This window comes from Cherax quadricarinatus, chromosome 28, assembly GCF_038502225.1.
Source record: "Cherax quadricarinatus isolate ZL_2023a chromosome 28, ASM3850222v1, whole genome shotgun sequence".
Taxonomy (NCBI): domain Eukaryota; kingdom Metazoa; phylum Arthropoda; class Malacostraca; order Decapoda; family Parastacidae; genus Cherax; species Cherax quadricarinatus.
The window spans coordinates 30267794-30291871 of NC_091319.1; the positions used below are offsets into that span (position 1 = coordinate 30267794).

At 39.4% G+C, this 24078-nt stretch overlaps 1 protein-coding gene across 4 annotated transcripts in view; it reads right to left on the reverse strand.

The window, feature by feature from the left end:
* Positions 1-24078, reverse strand: part of LOC128693299 (putative neural-cadherin 2) — a 251714-nt gene that overhangs the window by 197037 nt on the left and 30599 nt on the right. For all 4 annotated transcript variants that reach the window (XM_070089515.1, XM_070089514.1, XM_070089513.1 and 1 more), the window contains exons 2-3: positions 10568-12113; positions 7983-8216 (exon numbers count right to left, since the gene is read on the reverse strand). In XM_070089515.1, the coding sequence (XP_069945616.1) occupies positions 7983-8216; positions 10568-12080 (1747 nt within the window). In that variant the 5' untranslated portion in view covers positions 12081-12113. The remainder of the gene's footprint in view (positions 1-7982; positions 8217-10567; positions 12114-24078) is intronic.

Genomic DNA, 24078 nt, shown 5'->3' on the forward strand with positions numbered 1-24078 from the left:
ATCTATAACCCACTATGATAACATGAACGTAGATATGCTTATGGAGCAACTTGCAATGTGAACAGACTGACTGATGTTGTAGTGGCCAGACTTAAGCTTGGTTACAAGTACTTCTGGCAGTTTGGGAGACACACAGATGATGATCAAGCTAAATGCAAATTATGTGATCAGGCATATGGTCACTGTCTTGAACACTATGTACTTAATTGGCCACTTTTTAAGGAATATAGAGACAGACAGTATAATAACCTATGTGACATGTCAAGATATCTTATTAATGAAAATAAGATACCAGATATACTAAGCAAATTTCCTAAACTTGTTTGTAACAGATAAGTGAACTGTAGATATGTAGATAAATAAAAACCCATATGTACACCTGTTAACCCTTTCGTGGCCTAGTTCCTAGGCCTTTTGTGTATTCATATGCTCTCGCGCTACCGTCCACAGGATGGATATGGGGTGCACAATAAACTAGCCACTTCGGTGGCAAAATCAAAATCTAATCTTCCCCATACATCAGTCTGGCGACTGAACACATAACACGATCTCGCTGAAGTTTTCCCCCGTTTCTCAGTATCTGATTTCACTTTGGTTAATATATTCACAGTCTCTTGTTGATTCTGTATTATTCTGACAATCGCATTCACACTATCGCGTACCACACTCAGAAGGAGTTGCATATTCTGCGATACCCCACTGTTTCATCTGCTTTATCCTCATCGTGAAATAGTGAAGATGATGCGCAATTATCACAATCTGAATTTCGCCTAACATTCATCCCAATGAGGAACACACTTTTGTCATATCTGTCAAAAGAAAAAAATTATTTATTAACACCCAATATTCTTTGAAATATTTTAGATGCAGGCTACCGAATGAAATTAATAACATGTTCATAAACACCAAATCTTAAGACTACAGCTCACTCATGAATCATGGATTTACACTTCTCTGACCATCAGTAATCCGTATTACACTAAATTTCATAAATATCCCCATAACATTCCTTATTATATACTTAACCACTAGAACTTTCATTGGCCCAGTTAGGAGTAATATAATCAATGGGACATCAAACAAAACTATCTCCTGTGTACTGACAAAGAAAATGATGAGGAACGCACCAGTTCGTTTTAAGGAGCCTAAGTAACAACAAGCTCGTATTCGGAATCAAGCGCTTAGCTAAACACTTAAATGTGTAAAAATATCAGAAAGACAGAACTAAAAAAAAAAGTACTTACCACTAGACAGTACAGGTGCAGGAGAGCTGAAACCGGGTGTTACCCGCCGAAGCCAGGCTACTTCCTACCCAAATCCAGTTTCCCCAATCCCATACCCACATGGGCTAGGAACACAATAAGCTATCCCGATGTCGTCATAGGCAGGAGTGGGCATGACAGAAGAACCACAATTGGTAGGAAGGTACATGGTGTTGGAAGTTGAGGTGGAGGTAGTGGGATGTGCTCCGACTATCTCCAGAAACGTAATTGTCAGACTCACACTCTCTTCTGGGGTTTTATAGTCATATGATCCCACCTACTAATGGGGTACTAACCCTACAGGTTCTGTCTCTCAGCATCCTGAAAGAATAATATGGCATAATGCCATGGCTGGAACAATACAAACAGCCCACATATAGTAGTGACTTGGATTGTTAACTGTTGAGGATAATGCTACAAGCTAAGTCAAAGACTAAATAGTGGACTGTAGGGGGACTTATTTTGAAAGACAGCTTTCGCCTACACAGCTATCCCTGCAGGCGATGTCTTGAGACGCTATCTGATGCACTACCTCACGGGCTGGAAAATTTATTATGGGTGAATTACCCCTAGGGGACATTATGTCAGCATATCTCAGAAACTGATTGCTGACTGGAATACTCACGTGTGTGGACTCAAAAGTCCACACCTCGCTGCCAACTATAGTATGATTTCAAACCCTTTGCGACACAAGAACTGCACAGTTCCCTGTATAATAAGATAGTTTGAAACCTACCTTGCTCTTGTCGCGTGAGCTATGATGTTCTTTACACCTTCGACAGATATTGTTGACTTGTTAGAAGCTGAAGTGTCCTTGAATGCCCATGTCTTCCACAATCTAAGAATACACACACTGGTACACTATGTTCCACAAGGTTTATCTTTATTATTCACAATCTTATCACTATAGAAGCTGACCACACTTCTCTAAGTGTTAATATGTGCTCTTTGAGATACTTTTATGCACAAAAACGCGCGGATCAATGTTGGTTATCCCAGGGTCAAAAGCAATCTAACCTCCGACGTTTCTCGCCCCACCTCGTTTGTCCTCTAGCATAAAGGGAAAGCTGACATAGCACATTTCCCTTCCTTGCTAAACTTCCACCAGGAAGCAAAGTAGAATGCTTGATTCTTGTTATCTTAAGCATAGACAACAATATACACTATCTTCCTATGGTAATAAAGTGGGTACAAGATTTTTCTTAATTGTCCTGCTAAGGTAAGAGATTGATTGCATCTTATTTAAACTACACTAATTGCAACACTGTTCTCTTGCAAAAAGCCGCATGACCATGTAACTAGTACATGCTGGTTAAACATTTGCTGGTAATTACTTGATGTAGCAGTAAACAAGATGCTTGCCCCTTCTGAGAGGGCTGGGCCCCTCAGGGCTGAAAAGGGCTGAAAGGGGCTGACGGGGGCTGATACCCACCTCCTCGAAAAAATTTCTCCACATTAACTAGTATATATTCTTGTTGTCTTCTCTTTCCCACATCTATATGACTAGTTAATGTCCAATTTGGACCTAAATGTCTTCATAAGTTTCAGTCCCCTATGTGCTGGTTATTTGTGTCTCGCCATCCTATTCATGCGGGGATAGGCCTTCCGCCCAGAGCTCTCTCCTACTCCCATTCATCTCTGACAATACTATGGTTGTCATAACCCCGCTCACAGGCTGGTATGGCTTTCGACCTCCCTTTTCAGCCATATTCTGTCTGTGTAACATATCAAACTAGTTTTTATAGTTCCTTTGTGAATACTGATTATTAGAGAATGTTTTTTTTTTTGCATGAAAGAATTCTAAACTTCATGTAGATTTTTCTGTAAATATATTTGTTAATTCTTAATGAATTATCATGTTGTTATCTTCCATTTATTCCATTTACTTCTCTTTTCTCAAGTCTTTCTATAAATTCCTTTAACTTGAATGGATGTGTCTCAGAGCTTATTGCAAAAATGCCCAAGAACATTAGTCTTTTTTATTCATATAAATGGTAAGCAATGGCCCATTCCACTTTAATAGGATTGTAAAATATTTACGATGAAAATTAGTCATTCCTCGGATTCTGTTCGTTCCAGAGTCCATTTCGTCCAATGCGAAACATTCGAGGTAATTTCCATTTTTGTCCGTAATATTTTTCAGGAATTTTTCAATTTTTTCACAGTTCATGTATACACTCTCAAATTTAGAGTTACTGATTTACTGGCAGTTATATTTATAATGCCATCCATGTCACTGATCAGGAGACATACTGTGTCCTGTTAATTTTCTCACTGCCAAATGATAATATATGCAAATTACTATTCTTCCGACAGATAGTTTTTATTTTTAGCCTTTCGCTTTGCAAGTCAATGATCACCACTGTTCTTCATTCTACAAACTCTTTGTAAGGTAACATGTGATCAGACTCGCATCCCGATGCATTTACTATCATGTAGTATAAGGCACTAGCTTGAGTAGGGAATTTGCAAGCAATATCAGCAACAGTATCATAATTAATGGTCATTCTGAAATGTTTCAAGTCACTATCATAAAAATAAATGGGATTCGGATCATATGACCCTTACAGTCTCATTCCCCACCTCTCTCCAAAGATTACACTGGTCAACCAAAATGCTTCCGAGACCCGAGTAGCAGTTTCCAACTAATTTTAGGTCACTGATAATGAATATCAAGGTTAAAATTGTTTTTTAGCTCTACTTTTCAATATACACCTACTTGTCACAACAGGTTCCAACAGGCTTGTGGCAGTGTTTCTTACCACATTCACAGTCTCAACTGACCTTCATTGTTGTTCCAGCAGTCATAGAAGGTGGTTGGGATGGTCAAGTTTATATTTTGAGGTAAAAGGTAGGTGGTTTTCTTAGCGAAACACTTTTTAAACTAGTAGCAAATATTCACTGAGCAAGGTATTGATATGCATGTGAGGCATATTACATTAATTTTATTTTCCTACTGAATGATATAAATACTTCTGCTTAGCTATCATGCTCTGTATTATAATGACAAACTATTGAATAAATTTTCTGTTTATCTTCTAATTGTTTGTTGTTTTCTTCTTGCAGATGCCTCGTACTTGTGTGAATAGTGCAGACAACTGCTACATTGACTAGCTCCCTTAAGGTTTACTATACAAATAGTAGGAGTCTTAGAAATAAAATAGATGAGCTAAGATTACTTGCAAGTGTAGGTAATATAGATATTATTGGTATAACAGAAACCTGGTTCAACTTGAAAGATAGAGAAATGCCTTTTGAATGCAGCATACAGGGTTATAAACTATTCCACACTGATAGGGTCAACAAGAAGGGTGGTGGAGTGGCGATGTATGTCAGAGAAAATTTAAATTGTCTTAGACATGATATAAGAGTAGAAACATCGAACACGAAATCTGTTTGGCTACAGTTTCTCGAGGGACGTGACAAATTAATTTTGGGTGTGATTTATAGGCCCCCAAACCTTGATAGGGAGTGCAGTAAGCTATGGGACGAAATTCATAAGGCATCTAGATATGAAATTGTTGTGATAATAGATTTTAACTTTAGACAAATTGATTGGAACAATATGACAGGAAATCTTGAGTCTAGTGGAAACAATCTGCTTGACTTGGTTCTTGCCAACAAAGATTCACTAATTAATAATCTTGAGGTTAATGATGAACTTGGGGAAAGTGATCGCAAATCACTTAGTTTCAATATATCATGGAATTACCCAGATAACTGCAATCAAATCTCTGTCCCAGATTTTCGCTTGGCCGACTTCATGGGACTGGAAAATTACCTGGGTGGGCTAAGTTGGGATGTCCTGACTATGGGTCAGGTAGGTGATCTTGGTTGCCAAAATGACGTTTCTCAGAGCATAGTTCTAGCTGCCCAGACAACTTTTGTTCCGAGTAAGGAAATTAGATCTAACAAAAATGATCCCAAATGGATAAACATCTCATTGGTCAAAAGAGAGGCATATATAGGCGTATCAAAAGAGGGGATGGGCAGTTAAGAAATCAATATATTCAATTAAAGAGAGAAATAGAGAAAGGAATAAGAAAATCAAAAAGAGATTATGAGGCTAAGGTCGCAAGGGATTCAAAGACTAACCCAAAAGGATTCTTTCAGGTATACAGAAGTAAGATTAGAGACAAGATAGGCCCACTTAAGAGTAACTCTGGTCAGATCACTGACAGTGATAAGGATATGGTGGCTAGCTGGTCTAGTGGCTAACGCGACGGGCTGGAGTTTTGAGACTCTATGACCGCGGGTTCAATCCCGGCCGGGGGTATGGTTTGTTTGCAATCGTGTCATTACGATTTCTTGAGTCATGGGAATCTTTATTGAAGAAACGTTTCGCCACACAGTGGCTTCATCAGTCCAATACAAAGTAGAAATGGGTAAGGAGAGTAGAAGTATGAGGTAATCAGTCCCTCAACCTGGATTCGATGTGTTCAGTCCATCACTTAGAAAGGACATAGGTAAGTACTGGTTTTCTAACAGAGTTGTAGATGCGTGGAACAGTCTTCCCAGTGGGGTGAAGAGACTGGACAAATATATGAGTGGGAGGGGCTGGGTTTGATTGGTGTCATGGGGTACGGGAGTTATTTCTTGGGTAGCTTTAGGTAGATGTCGTTTTGATAAGGACCTGCCTCGTATGGGCCAGTAGGCCTTCTGCAGTGTTCCTACATTCTTATGTTCTTATGTTCTTAAGTGCAGCATAGGTTGTTGTTAAAGATTCGCCGGTATTTTCCCGGCCCGGGCCCTTCCAAGTGGTGGCCCGGCACTGGCTCCCTGTCTAGGGAGTGCAGCATAGGGCCAGAGAGATGGCTTATATACTGCGGTGAGATGAGTTGTTAGGTAAGACACATATGCAACAGTTAGACAACTTTATTCCGAAACGTTTCGCCTACACAGTAGGCGGGAGGAGGAGGCGGGATCACAGTGGGACCTGCCACTAGTGTAAGTAGGTCGTCGTCCAAAGTTTGGGCAAGCGTTGAAGTGTTAGGTAAGACACATATGCAACAGTTAGACAACTTTATTCCGAAACGTTTCGCCTACACAGTAGGCTTCTTCAGTCGAATACAGAAAGAAGGCAGGAACAGGAGAGATGTGAAGACGATGTAATCAGTCCATCACCCTTGTAGTCGTAGAATTTGAGGTTGTCAGTCCCTCGGCCTGGAGAAGTTCAGTTCCATAGTCAGGAACTATCTGAAGATCAAGCGACAGTGCGGAGACTTAAATACTGTCGGAAGGAGAGGTGCAGAGTAGTAGTAGTAGTAGTAGTGATAATGTAGCCACTGAGAGGTCATGTCCCTCTCAGATCCAACACTTCTCACTTGAAAAGCTTGTCCAAGGTGTTTTCTGTACCAAGATGCCATGTGTTGCAGTGTCTGACAAGATGAACATCAAAATGGTATACAATACCGACAGGTTGTTAGGTAAGACACATATGCAACAGTTAGACAACTTTATAAAGTTGTCTAACTGTTGCATATGTGTCTTACCTAACAACCTGTCGGTATTGTATACCATTTTGATGTTCAAGCGTTGAAGTCTTTGTACCAAGATCCCATGAAGTTGGACGACGACCTACTTACACTAGTGGCAGGTCCCACTGTGATCCCGCCTCCTCCTTCTTCAACTCATCTCACCGCAGTATATAAGCCATCTCTCTGGCCCTATGCTGCACTTACTACAAGAGTGATGGACTGAACACATCGAATCCAGGTTGAGGGACTGATTACCTCATACTTCTACTCTCCTTACCCATTTCTCCTTTGTATTGGACTGATGAAGCCACTGTGTGGCGAAACGTTTCTTCAATAAAGATTCCCATGTGTTGCATAAGTGTCTCAATTCTTCAACTTGTCGGTTTTCAAAACCATTCATCACAGCTGTTTATAATGTCAATAACTTAGAAAAGCGACAATGATGAAAAACTGACTGACGTTGCGGATATTGTGTCTTCACAGAAATTATCTCCATCAATACTGTGTGCATAGTCTGCAGTCAACCTTGTAGACAGCACAAAGAGAGAGTCCTGTATGATCCTGTACATTAGTTTCAACTGTACATACAGTATATGTAATTACCCAAGAATGAAAAAAAGATTTTTAAATACAGTTTGCCAATATACGTTTTATTATCTATTTTATAAGCCTGTTGATTTTGTGTCACCATTAAAAAATCTTACAGTAATGCCTTGTTTTACTACCATGGTGAATAAAAAAAATCTTTATACCACGAGTGTTATCTATTGTACTTACCTCTTCTTATGATACTCACTGAACTGAAATATACTTATAAAGAGCCAACCAAATTAAAAAAAAAATAGGAGATATATAAGCAGAAGGACATAACAAGACTGAGTGGGTAGCCATTTTTGAGTGCCTGAGTGAGCCGGGTGCTCTATACCACGAGAACAACCCCTAGTCATACTTGTAGGTTTTCTTACATCACCTGATCGCAAAAGGGGTCTCCTCTCTTCCCTGAAAGTTGGTTAATGTGTGATAGTCAATATTTTAAAAGTCCACTACTCACTCACTTTTCAAACTTTCTCCATGCACCAGAACTTAAACAAACGCATATCTCTCATTTCGCTTAAGTCTATTCTCCTCAGATTGAGACACAAAGCCAAAGGTAACCCTTCTCTGCATCATAAATCGAAGCCTTTATCATGCGCCTTTATCATTAGCTTCATAGCATTTAACATCCGATGCCTCGATCACGTACCTTTGAGACCACCTCCATCGGCAGCCACTACTTGGATATAATACTCCGGGGTGGTCTCTCGATCCAGGCAGCAGAGTGCCGTTCTCACCAACCCTGTCTCTGGGTGAACCGAGAAGATGGCCTCACCGGAAAGCTCATCGATCACGTTCTTCTCGATGGCATAAGTGAGCTTGGCGTTTGTGCCCTCTGAAGCATCGTCAGCATCCCAGGCAGCAATAACTGCCACAGAAAGATCTGAAACAGAGGAGTACAGGTAAGATAATGGGCAGGTAGAGGTAGATGACTGTTAAGGTACAGATCAAAGAATGTATTGGTAGAGGTAGATTAATGAAAATGAAAGAGCGCTATATTTTGCATTTTAGATCAATCTTTACATCTTTCTCCCCTCCGGCTTCAATAAAACTACTCCAAATCTTACTGTTAATTTACGACGACACCTTGTCACTACCTGATTCTAATATCAGAACATAAAAGATAATATTATCTGCTACCAGTAATTTAAATCTGTCACATACATTCAAAATTATTGATGATAAGTGCGAAGATCCAATATTTATATAATAATAATAATAATAATAATAATAATAATAATAATAATAATAATTATAATAATAATAATAATAGGATAAAAGGTATATCTTACTACTTGTACTTACATTTAGGTAACACTACACATGCATGTACACATATATATTTATACACCTATATGGGTTTTCTTCTATTTTCCTAATAGTTCTTGTTCTTCTTTATTTCCTCTTATCTCCACGGGATGTGGAAAAGAATTCTTCCTCTGTAAGCTATGCGTGTCGTAAGAGGAGACTAGTGTCGGCGCATAGGGCTGCTAACCCCTTCTCCTGCATGAATTACTAAATTTCAAAAGAAATGCTTTCGTTATTCTTTTTGGGTCACCCTGCCTCGGTGGGATGCAACCAGATAGTTGAAATAATAATAATAATAATAATAATAATAATAATAATAATAATAATGATAATAATGATAATAATAATAATAATAATAATAATAATAATAATAATAATAATAATAATAATAATAATAATAATAATAATAGTGAAAAGTAAATAAGTCAGAATACAATAGCAGGAATAATTCACTGCTAGCCCATTGCCAAGTATAGACTAAGGGAGAAAATGGGAGAAAACTAGATGAGAGATTAGGAGAAAAGGTTAGGTAAAAATATCAGAACATATGTCAGGTGAAGGTATACTAGAAGACATGTCAGGTGAAGGTATACTAGAAGACATGTCAGGTGAAGGTACAAAAGAAGATTTGTCGGGTAGAAAAAAATACCGGAATACCATTTTTAAAGGATATCCCATTTGTTTATTGACGTTTCGGATGGTTCTTCATCCATCATCAGAATCTTAAAAAAACTGTTACAGTAAAAGTGAAGCATAATTTTATAAGTATCATATGAAATTCTATCTACAACAAATATTAAATAGCCCAACAAAGATATTTTAATCTATATGATTTAAAGCTGAATTCAGTTTACATACCTTAATATAAAACCAACATATTTTAAAATGTTATTATACTAGAAATTTCAGAACCAAACTGAATCATTTAGGTTTAACAATTTTCACCCTAAATGATTCAATTTAGTTCTAAAATTCCTAAATTAATTTCATCTTTAAAATATGTTAATTTTCTACGAAGTTATGGAAATTTAAGTTCGCTATGGTATCCCTTGAATTAAAGGTTCTCATTATGCATCCTATCATTTTCTTCACAGATGTGATAGTGACACTGTTGTAATCTTTGAAGGTGAGATCTTCTGAGATTATTACTCCTAAGTCCTTCACAATAGTTTTTCGCTCAGTTGTGTGGTTAGAATTTGTATTATACTCCGTTCTAGCTCTTATTTGATTTCGGTTTCCATAACTGAGTTAACGGAGACGTTGTGTGTAAGGGCAATGTGTGGTGTGAATATTATGTAGAGAATTCGTAGCTTAGAGAATAGAAGGAGATGAGGTGATAGAGGAGATTTTGTATGTGAAGGGCTTAGACATTCATCAAGCTTCTTTGACAGGAGTAAATGGAGGTAAGTGGTTTCTATGAACTGACGTGATATTGGAGTGTGAGCAAGGTAACATGTATGAAAGGATTCAGGGAAACCGGTTAGCCGGAAATGAATCATGAAAGAGGGGTGAGGATATTTGCAGTTTTGAACTGTAGTAGTTGCGACCCCCTGGTAAATGGGGCCTAATAAGCTCAACTTTTTTAATTGGCCGAACGCTCTTATAAATGGACTCTCCCCAAATTCTTTTCACAGATTGACTTATTAATTTTTTAATTGACGATTATGATGAAAAATATTTTTGACCATGCCTAACTTAGAAACCTCAACTAACATAACGTAAACTAGAGTAATTTCCTTAGCCAAATTCTGTTAAAATCTCATAAATAAGTTTAAAATAATTTAACTTTACTTAAAATATATAATATACATTTGTTTTTCATTATGTTCAGATTAATTTTCGCAAATTTATGATGGCATTAAATTTTTCTTAAGACTTCTCAAGATTTTATATATACAAGAGTATGCATGCAACTCTGTTACTCACCGATGGGCCCGTTCTCCTGTACGTCTCCAAACATTGTGGTGTTGGGGAAGACTGGAGGATTGTCATTGATATCCTTCACCATCACCGTTACTACTGTCTCCACTATATGTACAAGTCCTTCACCATCACCACCATCATCCACGCTTCCAGGATATACAGTTTCGTCTCTGCTTCCATATTCAGGCCTCCAGATGAAAGTATCGACATCTTCACATCCCCCACGATCTGAGATTAACGCTCCATTGTTACTGTGGTTATTCATTAAATAATTAATAGATCTGGTGTTCCGAGCGGCTTTGATGGATGTGTGCATAATGTCGGTACTGTTGAGCGAGACATCTGAGGATTTAGGTAATAGACTTTTAGAGTTGTAATTACTATTAGGTATCAATTTTTTGTCGACATCCGCGTTTTTAGTGGGGTCAAAAGAAGTGCTGCTGTTGGTGATTTTGGAGTCATTTTCAATACTCCTTTCGTTTAAATTCATAATATGTGTTGACGAATTAGTACTTTTTAAAGAACTAATATTGCTTCTGGGTTCCGTGGCAAATCTGCTTTTCTTCTTTCTTCCGGTTCTCAAAAAAATAGGGAAAGAAAGTGACAATGATTCTCTATCAGTTTGTATCAGGCTGTTCTGTTTGTCAGGAGTATCCGAAATTGGTGATTGCTTTAGTGATGTAGAATCTCCATATTTTTGAGCTGACGTGAAAGAGATTACATGAGAAAAGGAATTATGCATTAGTACTTCTATACTTTTGTTGACAACTTTAAAATCTTTTACAATAGATGATGTTTTTGACAATTTGCTTATATATTTCATGTGTGTGAATGTGCCAGAGGAACTTGGAAACCGTTTATTAATAAATTTCATGTTATTACCATTGTTTGTGTAAAGTGGTTGTTGTAGAACGAAAGTAGAATGATGATGGAGGTAAGAACCAACGAGAGATTCATTTTGGTGTTCCATTTCTCTTCTGAATGGTCTAGGAAGTCTGATGTGAGTATATAACTGAGGGTGCTCTTTTTCACTCCCATAATTTACAGTCGCTCCCCGATGCTTCTTTGATAGACCCATGAGAGTGTCTCCTCTCTCGCTTTCACTTTCCTTCCTCTTCCTCCGCTTTTGTAACGTATGCAAGTGACCTGGAAGAAAAGTTACTGGCTGGTTCTCTTCGCCACTCTCTTCGTCTTTCATCTTTCTCTTTAGCTTTCGGGGAAGTGAGGTGACTGTGTTTGACTGCCGAACTAATTTCTCAATCTGATTTTCTCTCAACGTTTCACGAGAATTTCTAGAGAATGGCGGATATACCTCTCTCTCAGCCCTACTCCTCTTCTTTGTTTTTGGGTGTTCCCGTGAGAGTGAGCTGGCAAAGTACGGTGTCTGAGTCTGTCTGTCAATCTTGCTCTTTGCTTCTATTGCCTTCCGTGAGGTAAAAGGAAAAAGTCGCTGGCTTTTCTCCCCACTGAGCGAGGATGCTTGGCCATCTCGGACGAGAACTGTCACTTTCCACATACCTTTACCATCAGGAGGGTCACGATCCAACGCCTGCAACAAACACAGGAAGGAAAATATAAATATATATATATATATATATATATATATATATATATATATATATATATATATATATATAGGTAGAGGTATTGGGAAGATGGAAGGAATATTTTGAGGAATTGTTAAATGTTGATGAAGATAGGGAAGCTGTGATTTCGTGTATAGGGCAAGGAGGAATAACATCTTGTAGGAGTGAGGAAGAGCCAGTTGTGAGTGTGGGGGAAGTTCGTGAGGCAGTAGGTAAAATGAAAGGGGGTAAGGCAGCCGGGATTGATGGGATAAAGATAGAAATGTTAAAAGCAGGTGGGGATATAGTTTTGGAGTGGTTGGTGCAATTATTTAATAAATGTATGGAAGAGGGTAAGGTACCTAGGGATTGGCAGAGAGCATGCATAGTTCCTTTGTATAAAGGCAAAGGGGATAAAAGAGAGTGCAAAAATTATAGGGGGATAAGTCTGTTGAGTGTACCTGGTAAAGTGTATGGTAGAGTTATAATTGAAAGAATTAAGAGTAAGACGGAGAATAGGATAGCAGATGAACAAGGAGGCTTTAGGAAAGGTAGGGGGTGTGTGGACCAGGTGTTTACAGTGAAACATATAAGTGAACAGTATTTAGATAAGGCTAAAGAGGTCTTTGTGGCATTTATGGATTTGGAAAAGGCGTATGACAGGGTGGATAGGGGGGCAATGTGGCAGATGTTGCAAGTGTATGGTGTAGGAGGTAGGTTACTGAAAGCAGTGAAGAGTTTTTACGAGGATAGTGAGGCTCAAGTTAGAGTATGTAGGAAAGAGGGAAATTTTTTCCCAGTAAAAGTAGGCCTTAGACAAGGATGTGTGATGTCACCGTGGTTGTTTAATATATTTATAGATGGGGTTGTAAGAGAAGTAAATGCGAGGGTCTTGGCAAGAGGCGTGGAGTTAAAAGATAAAGAATCACACACAAAGTGGGAGTTGTCACAGCTGCTCTTTGCCGATGACACTGTGCTCTTGGGAGATTCTGAAGAGAAGTTGCAGAGATTGGTGGATGAATTTGGTAGGGTGTGCAAAAGAAGAAAATTAAAGGTGAATCCAGGAAAGAGTAAGGTTATGAGGATAACAAAAAGATTAGGTGATGAAAGATTGAATATCAGATTGGAGGGAGAGAGTATGGAGGAGGTGAACGTATTCAGATATTTGGGAGTGGACGTGTCAGCGGATGGGTCTATGAAAGATGAGGTGAATCATAGAATTGATGAGGGAAAAAGAGTGAGTGGTGCACTTAGGAGTCTGTGGAGACAAAGAACTTTGTCCTTGGAGGCAAAGAGGGGAATGTATGAGAGTATAGTTTTACCAACGCTCTTATATGGGTGTGAAGCGTGGGTGATGAATGTTGCAGCGAGGAGAAGGCTGGAGGCAGTGGAGATGTCATGTCTGAGGGCAATGTGTGGTGTGAATATAATGCAGAGAATTCGTAGTTTGGAAGTTAGGAGGAGGTGCGGGATTACCAAAACTGTTGTCCAGAGGGCTGAGGAAGGGTTGTTGAGGTGGTTCGGACATGTAGAGAGAATGGAGCGAAACAGAATGACTTCAAGAGTGTATCAGTCTGTAGTGGAAGGAAGGCGGGGTAGGGGTCGGCCTAGGAAGGGTTGGAGGGAGGGGGTAAAGGAGGTTTTGTGTGCGAGGGGCTTGGACTTCCAGCAGGCATGCGTGAGCGTGTTTGATAGGAGTGAATGGAGACAAATGGTTTTTAATACTTGACGTGCTGTTGGAGTGTGAGCAAAGTAACATTTATGAAGGGATTCAGGGAAACCGGCAGGCCGGACTTGAGTCCTGGAGATGGGAAGTACAGTGCCTGCACTCTGAAGGAGGGGTGTTAATGTTGCAGTTTAAAAACTGTAGTGTAAAGCACCCTTCTGGCAAGACAGTGATGGAGTGAATGATGGTGAAAGTTTTTCTTTTTCGGGCCACCCTGCCTTGGTGGGAATCGGCCGGTGTGATAATAAAAAAAAAATAATATATATACACTGACGGGATCATGACAGCAATGTTAAAAGCATGGGGAGGGGGAATATAGTGTTGGAATGGTTGGTATTTATGTTTAATAAATCTATGAAAAGGGGGAAGGTACCTAGGGATTGGCAGAGAGCATGTATAATTCCTTTATATAAAGGAAAAGGGGACAAAATAGATCGTAAAAATTGTAGAGGAATAAGTTTGCTGAGTATACCAGGAAAAGTGTATGGTAGGGTTATTACTGAAAGAATTAGAGACAAGACAGAATGTAGGATTGCGGATGAGCAAGGAGGTTTTAGAGTGGGTAGGTGATGTGTAGATCAAGTGTTTACATTGAAGCATATATGTGAACAGTATTTCGATAAAGGTAGGGAAGTTTTCATTGCATTTATGGATTTAGAAAAGGCATATGATAGAGTGGATAGGGGAGCAATGTGGCAGATGTTGCAAGTATATGGAATAGGTGGTAAGTTACTAAATGCTGCAAAGAGTTTTTATGAGGATAGTGAGGCTCAGGTTAGGGTGTGTAGAAGAGAGGGAGACTACTTCTCGGTAAAAGTAGGTCTTAGGCAGGGATGTGTAATGTCACCATGGTTGTCTAATGCTAGGGTGTTGAGGAGAGGGGTGGGATTAAATTATGGGGATTCAAATACAAAATGGGAATTGACACAGTTATTTTTTGCTGATGATACTGTGCTTATGGAAGATTCTGAAGAAAAGTTGCAAAGGTTAGTGGACGAGTTTGGGATAGTGTGTAAAGGTAGAAAGTTGAAAGTGAACATAGAAAAGAGTAAGGTGATGTGGGTATCAAATGATTTAGATAAGGAAAAATTTCATATCAAATTGGAGAGGAGGAGTATGGAAGAAGTGAATGTTTTCAGATATTTGGGAGTTGACGTGTCAGCGGATGGATGTATGAAGGATGAGGTTAACCATAGAATTGATGAAGGAAAAAAGGTGAGTGGTGCATTGAGGTATATATGGAAACAAAACCATTATCTATGGAGGCAAAGAAGGGAATGTATAGAAGTATAATGGTACCAACACTCTCATATGGGTGTGAAGCTTTGATTGTAAATGCTGCAGCGAGAAGGCGGTTGGAGGCGGTGCAGATGTCCTGTCTAAGGGCAATGTGTGGTGTAAATATTATGCAGAGAATTCGAAGTTTGAAATTAGGAGAAAGTGTGGAGTTAATAAAAGTATTGTCAGAGGGCTGAAGAGGGGTTGTTGAGGTGGTTTGGTCATTTAGAGAGAATGAATCAAAGTAGAATGACATGGAGAGCGTATAAATCTGTAGGGGAAGGAAGGCAGGGTAGGGGTCGCCCTCGGAAAGGTTGGAGGGAGGGGGTAAAGGAGGTTTTGTGGGCGAGGGGCTTGAACTTCCAGCAAGCATGCGTGCGCGTGTTAGATAAGAGTGAATGGAGACGAATGGTATTTGGGACCTGACGATCTGTTGGAGTGTGAACAGGGTAATATTTAGTGAATCGATTCAGGGAAACCGGTTTTTATATATCCGGACTTGAGTACTGGAGATGGGAAGTATATTGCCTGCACTTTAAAGGAGGGGTTTGAGATATTGGCAGTTTGGAGGGATATGCTGTGTATCTTTATACGTATATGCTTCCGAACTGTTGTGTTCTGGGCACCTCTGCAAAAACAGTGATTATGTATGAGTGAGGTGAATTTGTTGAATGATGATGAAAGTATTTTCTTTTTGGGAATTTTCTTTCTTTTTGGGTCACCCTGCCCCGGTAGGAGACGGCCAATTTGTTAATATATATATATATATATATATATATATATATATATATATATATATATATATATATATATATATATATATATATATATATATATATATATATGCAATAAGATCACAGTAAACAGGTGATTTCAGAATATGCAAATCAACCACTCTGAAAGAATAGAGAAATTCCAAGCGCTTTCGTGACTATTCACATTATCAAGGATAATGTGAGTAGTCACGAAAGCGCTTGGAATTTCTCTATTCTTTCAGAGTGGTTGTTTTGCATATATATATATATATATATATATATATATATATATATATATATATATATATATATATATATATATATATATATATATATATTAAACATTAGCCCTGGCCTGCCGCAGGCCAGGACTCGACCTTAAGATACCACTGCCACGAGTGTCCTTGGGCCAAGGCGAACACATAGCTACGTGCTGTGTGCTTGTTTCTTGAATTATCAGTGGCGTAGTGGTAAGGTAATACGTACATTGTGCTGTCTCTGGAGGCGGTACAAGGTTCGTAGGGTCGAGTCCTGGCCTGCCGCAGTTTGCTTTCAACTCAGTCAGAAGGGATGCTGCTCTCCAAGCAGTTTATAGAAACTTCCCTTCCCTTTATCCCTTCATAGAATCGTGTTATAGTGTGACTTCCAAACTATTGTTTGGGGACCATGAAATTGACTCGTGTGAGGGCGTGCAACAGGGGGACCCTCTCGCCCCCTTTCTGTTTTGTTTGGTCATCAAGGAAGTCACGGAGGCACTCTCCAGCGAGCTCAATATCTGGTTCCTGGACGACGGTACCCTAGCTGGCACAACAGAATCTCTCCTGGAGGACATCAGTAAAATTAAAGACATGGGAGAAAGCCTTGGCCTTTCTTTAAACCCCACCAAATGTGAAATAGTTTCTACCAATCAACAGTTGATCCAGAATATTAGTACCGTTTTACCAGGAGCACGAGCCATTGATCCAGCCAATAGCACTCTCCTCGGTGCTCCTCTTGGGTCCAATGCCATCGATCTGGTCCTAGGAAAAAAAGTCTCAGACCTCCGGACGATGGAAAGCAGGATGAAAGACATTGATACACACGATGCCTTCTACCTACTCACCAGGTGCCTGTCAACCCCAAAACTTACCTATTTTCTGAGATGCTCCCCAGCCTTCAGCAGTCCAAAACTCAAGGAATATGACTCTCTCCTGAAGGCCATGCTAGAGAGTGTATTGAATCTTTCCCTTGACGATGGACAGTGGTTGCAAGCCTCACTTCCGGTCAGGCTTGGAGGGCTAGGAGTACGCAGATCCTCCCAGATTGCTCTACCAGCTTTCCTATCCTCTTCCATTGCATCAAACGAGTTGATAAGACAAATTCTTCCTGACACCCTCAGTGACTCAGCAGGAATAGAAGACCCTAGCTATGTCAGTGCCATCACCGAATGGGAGACTCTTGCTGCTCCAGCACCAAACCCTAGTGCAGCACTGGCTCACAAACAGTCAAGCTGGGATAGCCCAATTGCTGAAAAGGTGCTTGCCAACATGCTCAGGGCTGCAACATCAGATAGGGAGATTGCCCGTCTCCAGGCTGTGAGTGCACCTCACTCCGGGGACTTCCTCCAAACAGTTCCCATATCGGCAATGGGAACGCGACTCGACCCTAAGACCCTCCGTATTGCAGTGGCTCTGCGCCTTGCTGCCCCAATTCACACAGAATATATGTGTATTTACGGCGAAGTGCAAGCAGACCAATACGGTCTACATGGTCTTAACTGTTCCAAAACCAAGGGCTGGCATGCAAGACACAATGAGGTCAACGACATCATTAAGAGAACCCTTGCTACAGCTGGATGCCCTGCCGAGAGGGAGCCACGATCACTTGCAGCAAACAATACCCACAACCCAGCAAACCGCCCCGACGGGATCACCATCTATCCTTGGAAGAATGGCAAGCTCTTAGCATGGGACTATACCTGTGTGTCCACACTGGCTGACACCTATATCCATCACAGTGTGGGGCGACAGGGAGGAGCTGCTGACCACAGGGAGGAGTACAAGATCAGCAAGTACAGGGACATTAGCCAACAGTATCAATTTGTCCCAGTGGGATCAGAGACCTTGGGATCATGGGGAAAAAATGCCACACGTTTCCTTAAAGAATTGGGTTCCAGACTCATCGACACCACCAGGGACCCAAGGGCAGCCACTTTCATGTTCCAGCGCCTCAGCGTCGCCATCCAGAGGGGAAATGCTTGCTGCATACTTGGCTCACGTCCAGCCTCGGAGGAGCTGGAGGAAATTCATCATCTTTGATACATTGTGCCATTGTATTCATGTTTATGTTTTTTTCTGTAAATGTATTTTGTTTATTAATATATATATATATATATATATATATATATATATATATATATATATATATATATATATATATATATATATATATATATATATCTTTCAACACACCGGCCGTATCCCACCGAGGTGGGGTGGCCCAAAAGGAAAACCGAAAGTTTCTCCTTTCAAATTTAGTAATATATGCAGGAGAAGGGGTTACCAGCCCCTTGCTCCCGGCATTTCGGTCGCCTCTTACGACACGCATGGCTTACGGAGGAAGAATTCTGTTCCACTTCCCCATGGAGATAGGAGGAAATAAACAAGAATAAGAACTAGAAAGAAAATAGAAGAAAACCCAGAGGGATGTGTGTATATTTATATGCTTGTACATGTATGTGTAGTGTGACCTAAGTGTAAGTAGAAGTAGCAAGACGTACCTGAAACCTTGCATATTTATGAGACAGAAAAATGGACACCAGCAATCCTACCATCATGTAAAACAATTACAGGCTTTAGTTTTACACTCACTTGGCAGGACGGTAGTACCTCCCTGGGCGGTTGCTGTCTGCCAATCTACTACCCATTTCCTCATCTATGAACTCATAGATGAGGAAATATCCAAAATTTATGAAATAGGTAATGATTTGAAATACCCAAGAAATGTAATTGATAAATCTTTTAAAGATGCTAGAAATACTTTTTACAATCCAAAAAGGGACAACCAGCCTTATTCAACTAAAAATATGTTGGTTCTCCCTTACCATGAAAGCTTGGTTGATATGCCTTCTCTTCTTAAGACTTTTAATATTAAAGTTGTATTCAAAAATCTTGATACAGTAAAAAAAACTTTTGATAAAGAATTCCCCCCAAAATGCTGATGGATGTGTCTATAAGATTCCTTGTAAAATTTGCGATAAAGTTTATTACGGTCAAATTGGTAAAAATCTCGCACTAAGATTAAAACAACATAAATATAGCATTAAAACTGGACAAGATTCCAATGCTCTGTTTATACATGTAATAGATTTTAACCATCCAATTGATTTTCAAAAAGTTGAGAAAGTAGTATCAAGCAAGTCCATGGTCGACTGGAATATAATTGAATCTTGTTTCACAAAAAGCAGTTTTGACAATAATATGAATATTTCCTTTGGTTTATATAAATTAGATCCATTTATAATTAATAGAATTTGGGAAGAATTTAATAATACACTGGACAAATAATAATTTTTTTAAATTTCTTATTTCTTGGGAAGAATAGTTTGTTGGTGGGTTGTGTGAAGGACCTGTCTAGTTGGGCCGGCGGGCCTGCTGCAGTGTTCCCTTTCTTATGAGTCGTGCGTCAGGTGTTTAATTGTTGTGGGATCTGATAGTGAGGTGTTGGCTAGACCCCTTATATACCTTCCTTTGATGCTTTACTTTCATAGTTCCTTGATAATGTGAGTAGTCACGAAAGCGCTTGGAATTTCTCTATTCTTTCACAGTGGTTGTTTTGCATATTCTAAAATCACCTGTTTACTGTGATCTTATTGCATATATATATATATATATATATATATATATATATATATATATATATATATATATATATATATATATATATACATACATATATATATATATATATATATATATATATATATATATATATATATATATATATATATATATATATATATATATATTTAAGGATTTGGTTGATGTCCGCCCGGAGTTTTGCAATGTTTTCAATGGAGGACACTGTCATGCAAATTTCGGTGTCATCTGCAAAGGAAGACACGGTGCTGTGGTTTACATCCCTGTCTATGTCAGATATGAGGATGAGGAACGGGATGGGAGCGAGTACTGTGCCTTATGGAGCAGAGCTTTTCACAGTAAGCGCCTCAGACTTTACTCTGCTTACTTCTATTTGTTAGGGAATGATAGATCATCTACCAAATGACAGAGAAAAAGTCAGAGTCCAGGTGAGCAAGAAAATTGAAGAGGGCAACACAGTGGGGGCAATCAGAATTATTACCAGTGAAGATACAGTTGCTCCCAGGGATGCTGACACAGCTGAAGCACTTAGAGGAAAGCACCCTGCCAGGGAAACCAGTGGTACCAACAGTTCCAACACCTCTGTCCCCACTGTGGAACCATTGATTGTGGAAGACTCAGACATTTACAAAGCAATAATGTCTTTCCCGTCTGGCTCTGCTGGGGGTTACACTAGAATAAGGCCACAGCATTTAAAGGAAATGGTTAATCCAGTTATTGTGGAAATTGCAGAGACACTGCTTTCAGATATCACAAGGTACGTCAACAATTCCTTGGCCGGTCTGATTCCTGATGAAATTAGACCTTTCTTTTTTGGTGCAACACTTTGTGTACTTAAAAAAAAGATGAAGGAATTCGGCCAATTTCAGTAGGCAATACGTTACGCCACCTCGTATCCAAAGCTGCTGTCCGAAGTATTCGTGCACAGGCAGCCATGATGCTTCAACCAAACCAGCTTGGCTTTGGGGTCTCTCAAGGAAGTGAAGCAGCGGTTCATGCAACAAGGGAGTATATCAACAACCTGCCTGAGGACAATGCAGTGGTAAAATTAGATTTCAAGAATGCATTCAATCTCCTGAATAGAAACGTGGCATTAGCAGCAGTACATTTCCCTGGTCTCTTCCCTTTTGTTTCAGCTTGGTATAGCAAGGAATCAATGCTTCTCTTTGGAGAGCATGAAATCACATCATCAGAGAGTGTCCATCAAGGAGAACCTCTTGCACCATTTCTCTTCTGTATAAGAACATAAGAACATAAGAACATAAGAAAGGAGGAACACTGTAGGAGGCCTGCTGGCCCATACTAGGCAGGTCCTTTATAATTCATCCCACTAACAAAACATTTGCCCAACCCAATTTTCAATGCCACCCAAGAAATAAGCTCTGATGTCAAAGTCCCACTCAAGTCCAACCCCTCCCACTCATGTACTTATCCAACCTAGATTTGAAACTACCCAAAGTCCCAGCCTCAATAACCCAACTAGGTAGACTGTTCCACTCATCAACTACCCTATTTCCAAACCAATACTTTCCTATGTCCTTTCTAAATCTAAATTTATCTAATTTAAATCCATTACTGCGGGTTCTCTCTTGGAGAAACATCCTCAAGACCTTATTAATATCCCCTTTATTAATACCTATCTTCCACTTATACACTTCGATCAGGTCTCCCCTCATTCTTCGTCTAACAAGTGAATGTAACTTAAGATTCTTCAATCTTTCTTCATAAGGAAGATTTCTAATGCTATGTATTAATTTAGTCATCCTACGCTGAATGTTTTCTAACGAATTTATGTCCATTTTGTAATACGGAGACCAGAACTGAGCTGCATAATCTAGGTGAGGCCTTACTAATGATGTATAAAGCTGCAGTATGACCTCTGGACTTCTGTTGCTTACACTTCTTGATATAAATCCCAGTAATCTATTTGCCTTATTACGTACACTTAGGCATTGCTGTCTTGGTTTAAGGTTGCTGCTCACCATAACCCCCAAGTCCTTTTCGCAATCTGTATGGCTAAGTTCTACATCATTTAACTTATAAGTACTAGGGTTATGGGCACTCCCAAGCTTCAGAACCTTGCATTTATCTACATTGAACTGCATCTGCCACTTTTCTGACCAAGAATAGAATTTGTTTAAATCCTCCTGAAGTTCCATAACATCTACGTTTGAATCAATTATCCTACCTATATTTGTGTCATAGGCGAATTTGCTCATATCACTAGTAATTCCCTCATCAAGATCATTGATATATATTATAAACAACAACGGGCCAAGACTGATCCCTGTGGAACGCCACTTGTTACAGATCCCCACTCGGAATTTACCCCATTTATGGACACTCTCTGCTTCCTGTCAGTGAGCCATGACACGACTTGTCCCCTGTTTTAAAAATAGGAATTACATTAGCCATCTTCCACATATCAGACACTACACCTGTTTGAAGAGATAAATTAAAAATATTAGTTAATGGTTCACAGAGTTCCATTTTGCATTCCTTAAGAACCCTTGAAAAAACCTCATCAGGACCCGGCGACTTGTTTTGCTTCAGTCTGTCTATCTGCTTCACAACCATCTCACTAGTGACTGTGATGTTACATAATTTATCTTCTTCTAGCCCACTGTAAAAATTAATTACTGGAATATTGTTAGTGTCTTCCTGTGTAAAAACTGAGAGAAAATAATTATTTAAAATCAAGCACATTTCATTCTCTTTGTCAGTAAGGTGCCCATAGTTATTTTTAAGGGGACCTATCTTATCTCTAACTTTTGTTCTATAGACCTGGAAAAAAAATTTTGGGTTAGTTTTAGAATCCCTAGCAACTTTAATTTCATAGTCCCTTTTAGCTTTTCTTATCCCCTTTTTAATGTCCCTCTTAATGTCAATATACTGATTCATAAGATGACCCTCACCTCCTTTGATACGCCTATAAATTCCTTTCTTATGCCCTAGTAGATATTTGAGCCTATTATTCATCCATTTTGGGTCATTTCTATTTGATCTAATTTCTTTATATGGGATAAACGCTCTTTGAGCAGCATGTATAGTGTTCAGAAAACTGTCATATTGATAGCTCTCTTCGTTACCCCAGTCAACAGATGATAAGTGTTCTCTATGCCCATCGTAATCTGCTAAGCGAAAATCTGGGACTGTTACTGAGTTATCGCTACTATCGTACTTCCATTCAATGCTAAATGTAATTGATTTGTGGTCGCTAGCGCCCAGTTCCTCTGAAATTTCTAAATTATTAACAAGGGATTCATTGTTTGCCATAACAAAGTCAAGCAGGTTATTTCCCCTTGTAGGTTCTGTCACAAACTGCTTCAAAAAACAATCCTGAAATACTTCTAAGAAGTCGTATGATTCTAAATTCCCAGTCAAGAAATTCCAATCAACATGACTAAAGTTAAAGTCTCCTAGAATTACTACATTATCGTGCCTTGTGGCCTTAACAGTTTCCTCCCATAGTAGTTTCCCTTGGTCCCTATCTAAGTTTGGGGGACGGTATATCACTCCTAAAATCAGTTTTTCATGCCCCTCTGAAAATTCTATCCAAACAGACTCTGTATGTGTTACTTCAGACTTAATACCCGTTTTTATGCAACAGTTCAAGCGATCTCGGACATACAATGCCACCCCACCCCCTTCCCAATACTTCTATCTTCTTGGAACAATTTAAAACCCTGAATATGACATTCCGCAGGCATGTCCCGACTTTTTGAATTAAACCACGTCTCAGTTAAGGCAAATACATCAATGTTACCTGCACTAGCAACTAATCTCAACTCGTCCATCTTATTCCTAGCACTACGGCAATTAGCATAATAAACATTGAAAGACTCTCCTTTCTCTTTACCCTTCCTGCTCATTTCTATTTTTCTACTAAACCTATTACTGTCCTTATCACCCAAGGTCCCTGGCTTTTCAATATCTACCTCGTTCTTATTATTACTAGTTCCCCTAGAACTCGTAATATTACTACACTGGGACTTCACTGTTTTCCTGCCAAAACCCATACCACTATTCCTAGTTTAAAGTCCTAACTGCTCCCCCCACTGCAGTTGCCAGTGCTCCCACCCCACACCTAGATAAATGAACCCCATCCCTGGCATACATGTCACTTCTGCCATAGAAGAGGTCCCAGTTGTCAATGAATGTTACCGCATTTTCCTTACAGTATTTGTCCAGCCAGCAATTGACACCAATTGCCCTGGACAACCATTCATTTCCAACTCCCCTCCTTGGCAAAATACCACATATAAGAGGGTTCCCACCCTTACTCCTAATTATTTCTATTGCTGACCTATACCTGCTAATCAGGTCTTCACTC